Raw genomic sequence first — 9,549 nt, 5'->3', positions numbered from 1 at the left:
GAGCAGTGATTCTCAGCCTTTTTCATATCAAGGACCCCAAATGTAGTCCACATTAGGGCCACGGACCCCCCATGTGATGAGATTTTGTCTCTCTGATCCAAATCTGAGACTATGTTTATTGTTAGATATGATTTTGTCCAGAATCCCGTGACTATCTGTATTGTAGGTAGAGGGATAACAGAGAAACTATGATCAAAACAGCCATTCTCCTACATTCTCTAATTGTGTTAACTTCTTGTAAATGAAATAATGGTGAATTTTAACAATTCATCAATTTGCTGGGGACCCCCTGGAACCCACTCAAGGACCCCTGATGGTCCCAGGACCCCACGTTGAGAACCACTGAGATAGTGTTTTGGCTATTAATTTGTAGTACCCTTTACCAAGGGATCCTGTATCACGTTCTATTGTTGTTGTTGTTGTTTTTTTTATTGATACTTTTTATTTATTGTCACATTTGATTTATGCCTGTACATCATTATTATGTCAGGCTGATTGACCATAATATCATCTTCTTCTTCTTTTTTTTTTTTTTTTTTTTAAAGTAGCCTAATAAGATAAACTAGTCATGAGCTTCAAATGTAAATCAAGCATCAATGCCTAAATTTAAAGATGGAAAAAACTGCACAAAACTAAAAAAAGGAATGTTTGAAAAACGGATATATAAAAAAAGAAAAGGAAAATAAACTAAGTACATAAGAAATTGTTATTGTAGTACCCAGATTTAAAACATATCTGGGTTCCATATGGTTCCACTCATTCAATCGATCACATTTTGTAAAAAAAAATATTTTGCAAGACAGAGGCATTCACAATCATTGATGATAGGAATCTCATAAAGGAGTCTTGCTTCATCCTGTAGAATATAATAAGCTTCATAGAGATTGGCTGTAATCAACAATAGGATGAAGTTGGACAGGTGACATGGGAAAACCAATTGTTGAACAACGGTACCACGTGACTAGCCAGCTAATTCATCTGTACACAATTTCATTAGTTATTAAGAGCCATCAGTAGAGGCTTGTGACTGAAAGGTTGCTGGTTCAAACCCCCTGTATGGCTGGGGAAAGTGAAGGAGTAACACCCTCCCTACATAACTGAACCCCCCACTGCTCCAGCTCATTGTGAATGTCTGGAACTGTATGAATGTGAAGCAGGGTGTTGCTGGAAAAGAGCATGGAGCGCTGTCAATTTTCCCTGGATAAAAAAGGAAAAATAAAATAGCCTAAATACTGTTTGAAAAGTGTTTATTTAATGTAAAATTAAATAGTGCAGAAAATAACAAGTGCAATAATGGAAGAACAGAGTGATACAATAATGCAAGAGGCCCTCCAAATTGATGGCCAAAATGAAGGTGGATCCATTATATTCAGTGGTGGAAGAAGTACTGAGATCTTTTACTTAAGTAAAAGTAGCAATACAACAATGTAAAGATACTCCATTACAAGTAAAAGTCCTGCATTTAAAATCTTACTTAAGTAAAAGTACATAAGAATTGGCAGCAAAATGTACTTAGAGTATCAAAGTAAACATGCTCATTATGCAAACTGTCCCCATTTAGAGAGTTATATTTTTCATAAATTATTGGAATATTAATACTGATTTATTGACATACATGTACATGTAAGCAGCATTTTAAAGTTGTCAACGTGAAGCTAATCTTAACAATTTAGCTATACTTTTGGGTAGTCTAATCTATAACAATGCTATTTTATAGTTATTTTATAAAGATGATCAAATGTTTTAAATATAAAATATTGATCTGAAAAGTAACTAGTAACTATAGCTGTGAAATAAATGTAATGGAGTAAAAAGTACAATATTTCCCTCTAGAACGTAGTGTAGTAGCATAAAATGGAAATACTGAAGTAAAGTACCTCAAAATTGTACTTAAGTACAGTACATGAGTAAATATATTTAGTTACTTTCCACCACTGATTATATTTAATGATCAGTTTGATGAAGTGAGTGAGGTAATTCAAATTCAACACATCTTAACTCTACTCATATGCTACATGGTGGACACTTTCATCCAAAGGAGCCTTGTAGTATAGTAGGAGTGCATCCATTTTTTCAGCATGGGTGCTCCCAGTGAAAATCGAACCCCTAACTCCCGACTATGTCAGTGCCATTTCTACCCACTGAGCTACAGGGCCACATTCACACATTCATGCATCAGCAGCAGTGACCGACATCTCTGGTGGTATGATTTTAAGCACGGTGTCTCCATCAAGGCAGCCAAACACTGGAACCAGACTGTCTTGGAAGGTGTCAGAGAAAGTATAAATGTGAACCCTGTTGTCAACATCATAAAAGGACACTTGACCCTCGCCGACGTCCACATACACCCCGACCAGCCGAGGCACGGCCGCCCCCGGCAGCTCGGTGGGTTTATCGGTGCAGGCCCACAGGCTGGAGCCCTGCCACAGCACCCAGTATCCTGTGCTGGGCGACATGGGGGGCTTTTGTTTCCTGGGAGCAGATAGTGACATGACGCCCATCCTCCAGCAACCATTCCGGGACACCTCCACCTCCCAGTAGTGTCTCCCTCCGGTGATGGCGGTGTCACCCAGAACGCAGGGCCACCCGTCGAAACGCCGGGCGGTGCTTCTGATAGTGCTGGTGTGCTGGAGCCCGGCTGCCTCCTGGACCTGCAGCCGGTTAGCAGAGACGACCAGCCAGGGATGACTGGTACTGGGATCCAACTGCACAGAGACTGGGGTTCAAGTAGAATATTAGTACTAGTAGTAGTAGCAGAAGTAGTAGTACTAGCAGTAGTAATAGTAGTACTAGTAGCAGTAGCAGTAGCAGTAGTACTAGCAGTAGCAGTAGTAGTAGGAGTAGCAATAGTGGTAGTAGTAGTAGCAATAGTAGTAGTAGTAGTAGTAGCCTAGCAGTAGCAGTAGTAGTAGCAGTAGCAGCAGTAGTAGTAGCAGTAGCAATAGTACTAGCAGTAGCAATAGTAGTATTAGCAGTAGTAGTAGCAGTAGCAGTAGTAGTAGCAGTCGCAATAGTAGTAGTAGTAGTAGTAGTAGTAGTAGTAGCAGTAGTAGTAGCAGTAGTAGGCTAGTAGCAGTAGCAGTAGTACTAGCAGTAGCAATAGTAGTAGGAGTAGTAGTGGTAGCAGTAGCAGTAGTAGTAGTAGTAGTAGTAGTAGCAGTAGTACTAGAAGTAGCAATAGTAGTAGTAGTAGTAGTAGTAGTAGTAGTAGCAGTAGTAGCAGTAGCAGTGGGAGCAGCAATAGTAGCAGTAGTCATTTCGAAATAAGTTCTGAAAGATGAAATTATGAAAAAGAAACTTACCTGAGGCACTGTGAATCCACTGCCATACTGAAAGGCAATAGCATTTTAAATCATATTATCATTTATTTATATCAAACATTTTCTTTGTCCCAGTATGTTCTACTCTTATTATTTTGCACACATCCTCACAACATTGTCATTCATGTTTTTTTTTTATACTTTTCATTCATTCATTGCATTCTACTTAATATGTTCTTGATATGTTGAAATTATCAGTGATGTTATGATTAATACCCTCCATTTGCTCTATTCTTATTTCTATTCTATTTTTGCTGTATCCTATTATCTACTACTGCAACACCAGTTTCCTCACAGGGATCATTTAAAGGATAAGGCTGGTGTTTTTAATGCATTGCTTACCGTCAACAAATCCTATGAAAATAACAAAATCAGCAATGAATTTGTTTTGCCAACAAATCTCGTCCATGTAGCTGGTGCCCAATGCAGCCATGTCCCAGCAGCCATAGAACTCCATTGTATTAAAAAAACTATTAAAAACCCGTCACAGAGCCATGCTGCTGCTCTGCAGCATATTTCATCATCGTGATGCACCGGGCCGGCCGACTTTTTCCTCAAACAACTTAATAACACATTTGCGATCTCAGGAAAATTGTCCCCGGCGTAATGAAGAATTTGTTCCCATTTGAATTTGATTTGGTAATAACTACAACAGCCTGACTTTTCATGGTAACAGTTAGCGATTTTTTAAATTGAAACTATGTCTTTGTGAGCTGGATTTCAAGGTTTTTAGCTTACAATTGGAGTCAATGACTTCCGGGTTGACGGCTGAAAACGGTACGTGGGAAGTGAGGAAGTAACGGGAGTAGAGCAAACGCATTGTTGATTTTGTTATTTTCATAGGATTTGTTGACGGTAAGCAATGCATTAAAAAACACCAGCCTTATCCTTTAAGTTTCATCTCATTCAGCTCTCCACATCCCCAACAAAAAAACCCCAACAGAATCAGCCAGTGGTTCAAGTTCCTGCTGGTCCAGCCAATCCTGGACGGAGGCACGTTAATGTACTGTAACTGCGACAACGTCCACATTGTGTCAAATTTTATTACATCATTTTGACTGCGCGCACTCTGTCGTGTTTCCTTCTATGTGAGGCATGAATCAGCTATGATATCTGAAACAATGCGGACAGCAACACCGTTACCTCATCGCACCTCTGTCCAGGATTGGTTGAAAGAAGACGAAGGGGAACTGCCGGTCGATTCTGGTGAGGTTTTTCTTCTTGCTGGGGATGCGGAGAGCTGAATTTTGTCTTTAAAGTACTGGAGTTTTCAGGTTGCAGCCATCATGAGGAGTGCGAGAGACACCAATGCCACGATACGCTGATGACACGTCTGTGTTCATACAATCTCGGAACCCATCGTCTATCGGTCTGACGAGGATTAGACTCTGGGGGCAACGGCCAATGTTTTGGGGTTTCCGGTGTAGCCAGCGGACATCCGGGCCAAGACTTCCTCTTCCGTGCGCCGGTCATTGTTTACAGTCTGATTAGCAACTTGAGACGCGAGAGTCAAACGTTTCTCCACACAAAACACAAACATCGATACTTTTTGTAGGTGTTTTAGGTCCAGACGACATTTCGGCTAATCTCTATAAACAGATATCTGCATATGAGACGTCATCTCTCAACTCCAACTCCATTCTTGCGTCAGATTGGTGTTCATATGGTGTTCCTGTGCACCTAGCCACACAGAAAGCATTAACTTACCCAAATGAGTCCCATTTTTGTCCTGGAAAGGTATTTCAGAGGTTTGAAAAATCGGTTTCAATGACTTTGAAAAGCAAAAGCAGCAGCTGACTCACCTGAATTGGGGATGTATTTGGGGCTTCCGGTCCCAGTCCTCCAGGCCTTCTGTTTGGTTGGCAGCCACAGCATGGATATAGCCTCCTGTAGTTCACATTCATAAAACATTATTATCCGCTGCTGTCGTAAAAGAAGACATAACCTGTCTTAACACTTAAAGAATGTTTCAGAAGCTTTTCCACCCCCACAAAAATACAAATCTGGGCAATTTTTTTAGCAAGAAAATGGTCAAATTTGAAGATATTGAGTATCAGCACAAAATATAATCTATCTGCAGCTTCAACCCAAAAATATTACCAGTGCTGTTTCAGTGTGTTTGTGCACATTCATGCATGTGTTCACACACACACACACACACACACACACACACACGCACACCTCAGTGTCCTGTGAGAGCAGCGACCAAGCCACAAACTCCAGCAGTGGGAGAAACGCAGTCAACCTCGACCCCTTCCTTCCTTTGGGACACAGCAGGTTCTTCAGCTCCTCATCGGATAGACCATTAGCCTTGTTAACACACACACACACACACACACACACACACACACACACACACACACACACACACTTTTAGTCTTGGGCTTAAACATGAATAAACAGAAATAATAGACAGAATTTATGTTTTTTCCCCCTCCTCACATCCTCTCTCTCCTGTCTCTTGGTCTCTCTCACACACACATACACATACACGCACACACACACACACACACACATACACACACACACACACACACCTCTTTGATGTTCCTCAGCTCTATTGCCCACTGTTGAAGCCGTTCATTCTGTTTTTCCAGATTTTTCTCCGTCCCTCCTGGATCCTTCCTTCTTATCATCTTCTTATCTGTTGCCTTGGTTTCCTTTTTCAACTAGCAACAAAATGGAGAACCAGAGCATGTCAGAAAAACAACTCTTTGATATTCCCATAATGAATCCCCATATGCTGTACAATAATGGCTGATAGCCAGGCGAAACACAGGGAAAGCGGCCTTGATACTAAAAGTCTTTGCGTTGTCTTGTAGTTATTATTGTTTATTCAAAGCCCCATTAATCATTAATAAGATGAAAAACTTGTTGTGGTGTGGCTGTAGATCCATTCAATCAGATGTATCAGAGATTAAATTATTCTGTCCCCAGTCAAAAACAGCACAGAAATGAACCATGTCTATTAAATTCAAGTCGTACGTTTGGAAATGCAATTTGTAATGAGTACGATGATTTAAATACATTGTGTGTAGTTTTAGCTGGTAAATATTGTATCAACGAATGTGCCAAAGCTCGCCACCTTATCCTTAACAGAAGACATTCATTCATGAGTATTTTATAATGCAATACTAAGATTGTTTTATGTTCTTTGTGTTTGTGTGTGTGTAATATGACCTCTATTTTGTGTGTGTGTGTGTGTGTGTGTGTATGTATGTATATGTGTATCAATGTATCTGTACGAATGTATGTACTTATGTGTGTGTATATTTGTGTGTGTATATATATATATATATATATTCTAGTACTTTTTTTTTTCTCTATGTGTATTATTTTTAGCTGTGCCTCATAACTCTTAATGAGTGACATGTAAATAAAAAAGAAATCTATTTTATCTATCTATATGCAATTAGCTGTTCACAACTGGTTCACAGCCACTGTACAGAAACCCAAACTGCATCAACAGAAAATCCAAGGAAAAGACATCAGTGCTGGACACACCTTTTGATTGACAGGTGATCTCTGCAAAGTGCAATGCAGAAACACCACAGCAATGAGCGCTTAGCACCAAAGATGGAGAGAAAAAATAAAAAAACAAAATAAGGATGCTGTGGATTACCACTTTAACAGTTAAATCACTGAATAAAATGTAAGGTTAATGACCATGTTGATCTGGTCCAGCTCCTTGGCCCAGCGGAGGATCAGACTGCTGCTGCTCTCCAGGCTTCTTGGCTTTGCAGTGTCCCCCTCTGGTGCAGATCTCTCACTGTCCTGCTTCAGCTGTAAGGAATTAAAGGAACAGTTAATTACTCACCCTCACGTCAGCTGAAACACAGGTGAAGTTTGTATGTCCACCTAACACACAGCGAGTTAGCTAGCGCAGCTCCTTCTCCAAACTGGGAGCTGGATCTTTAGAGTTCCAAAAAGGGCAAAAATAGGAAGGCCTACTGCTGAAATGCATGTGGTCCCATTATATCCTACCTCTAAGAGCAGATCTAACAATGCTCATTACACGGACTTGCACCATCTTACTTATCACCTCTAGTAATACATTTAAATTTAAAGTCAGAATTCTGAGATTCAATAAAGTGAACTCTGACTTTAAACTCAGAACTCAAATACATTTTTCACATGTGGCCCTAATCCTCTTCCGTACTGCTGCCATGCACTTGACTACCCCTTGACTACGATTATAGAACCCTAAGAGTACTTTTTGTAGATTTTAGACCAAAAAGCACAGATAAATGTATTGTTTTTGACTAATTTTGTGGCATAAATAAATGTGCAACAAGTCAAGGGGGTTATAACTTCATAAGTGTAGTATAAGTGGATCCTGTGTGGTGTACCTGGCTGATGTCCTTCACCTCCTTTGCCAGGTTTTTAAGGAACTCAAGACACTCTGTCAACGTCTGCATCTCTTTCAGATCAGGCTGGAAAGAAAGAAAGAAAGAAAGAAAGAAAGAAAGAAAGAAAGAATTTATGTAATCAGGTAGTCTTTCAGTATCTTCCTCCTTCTTCCCTTTCTTTCTTTCTTTCTTTCTTGGTGTTACATCAAAAGTCAAAAAGTCCTTCCTTCCTCCACTCCTTCTATCCTCCTTCCCTCCTTCCATCTTTCTTCCCTCTACTCTTTCCTGCCTTCCTTCCTCAACTCCTTCCATACTTCGTCCCTTCCTTCGTCCACTCTTTCCTTCCTTCTTCTACCTTCTTTTTTTTAGACCTTGTAACCACTTGTTTACCTTGCCGATGGAGGGTTTGCCCAGAGCCATACAACTGTTTGTCGCTCTCTGCAAATCCCTTATCTGTAAGAACAGAAACAAACGACATTTAAACAAAAACTGAAATGTTCTAACTTGTGTAATTTCATACACTGACCGATCATCATGTTTGCCCATTTGCTGCAAATAGATCCAAATTCACCTGGACTTCATTGAGTGATGGTTTATTCCATGGTACCGAGCTGCACATTCTTCTCTTCTCTAAGGCTCTATCCTTTGTATATTTGAAGGAATACAAGATTTTATTAATTACACAAAAAAAGGAGAAGGGCAAGGGAAGGGACAGAGGCTAGAGAGGGAGATGGTAGCCTGATGCAATCTCTGAATAAAATTAATGGGCTTTTGGCTCTGGATGGGCAAAAATATTTGTGTTTCTTATTGTTATTTGTGTCCATCTTATCTTACATATATATCTGAATACAGAATCACAATTCCCTCCCTCCACAATTCCCCTAGAGAAAGGTGGAACAAACAGAAAAATGGCCTCTGCAGGTCAGAGCCCTCTATGGCGTGACGTCCCAAAATAGATGTATAACATGAAGAAAAACACCTCAAGTAGAAGTATTAGACCAGCAAGGAACAACATCTAAGTGGAAGAGTAAAATACGTGATGAGACAACTTCATAATAAGGAAATTATAAGTAACAATAAGGACAGAGTAGGAATACCTGTTTCCTGGTTCTAGCCATGGTCTCTGAGGAAGCTGGTTTCTTAGACGCCATTCTGGATCCAACGTCTCCTGAGACATGGATGGTGGAAACTGGACGCAACACAGTTCAGGTCAAAGGTCAGTAAGAATATTTTCTTATTTTCTTACCCTGTATGATTCTCATCTATCTGTGGATGGTGAGGTTTTTGACCAAGAGGAGAATCTATGATTCTCGTCTGCATTAGGCAGTGAGATCTGACATAAATATCAGATCAAGAGTAGAATCAGGAAGGACAGGGGAAAAGAAAATTACAGAAAAACATGGATTCACTCACAACGTGCATCTAAAAGTGGGAGTATTTGTTGTGTTCTTTTATCTTTCTATTTTACTTGATTTGATTATTTTAATGCAATGCATTTTGCTTCTTCTTTTATATGAATTTTATCTTTTTATATGTCTTTCATCTGCCTTTTATTGATGTAAAGCACTTTGAGCTGCATGTTGTGTATGAAAGGTGCTATACAAATAAAGGTTATTATTATTATTATTATTATTATTATTATTATTGGGATGTGTGTGTAAACACATGTATATGATACACACACGTTTTTTATGTAATGTATTAAAGGGCGATTTGTGTGTATGTATGTATGTTTCTATGTAGAATATTTTGTGTATATATGGTATGATCTATGTATGTGCATGCATTTGTATATGTGTATGTATACAGTATGTATATAGAATACACATCATATAAATATAAATATATACAGTGTATATATACATATACATATATGTGTA

The 9,549-nt window shown here is 39.4% G+C and overlaps 1 protein-coding gene across 1 annotated transcript; it reads right to left on the bottom strand.

Annotated features, from left to right (window-relative positions):
* Nucleotides 1-2,168: 2,168 nt before the first annotated feature.
* LOC139640334 (E3 ubiquitin-protein ligase TRIM39-like) lies at nucleotides 2,169-8,820 on the bottom strand. The gene is made up of 9 exons (XM_071514523.1): nucleotides 8,767-8,820; nucleotides 8,060-8,122; nucleotides 7,670-7,753; nucleotides 6,987-7,103; nucleotides 5,858-5,989; nucleotides 5,123-5,207; nucleotides 4,474-4,560; nucleotides 3,303-3,329; nucleotides 2,169-2,716 (listed from the first exon to the last, which is right to left on the bottom strand). The coding sequence occupies exons 1-9, from the start codon at nucleotides 8,818-8,820 to the stop codon at nucleotides 2,169-2,171; spliced, it is 1,197 nt and encodes a 398-aa protein (XP_071370624.1).
* Nucleotides 8,821-9,549: the final 729 nt, after the last annotated feature.

This window comes from Centroberyx affinis, unplaced genomic scaffold (assembly GCF_046629955.1).
Source record: "Centroberyx affinis isolate AG114_WGS23_722 - 3 ecotype Tasmania unplaced genomic scaffold, CSIRO-AGI_Caff_v1 ptg009114l_1, whole genome shotgun sequence".
NCBI classification, from domain to species: domain Eukaryota; kingdom Metazoa; phylum Chordata; class Actinopteri; order Beryciformes; family Berycidae; genus Centroberyx; species Centroberyx affinis.
Note: the sequence above shows the minus strand (reverse complement) of the source record. Positions and strands in the feature narration are given on the sequence as shown.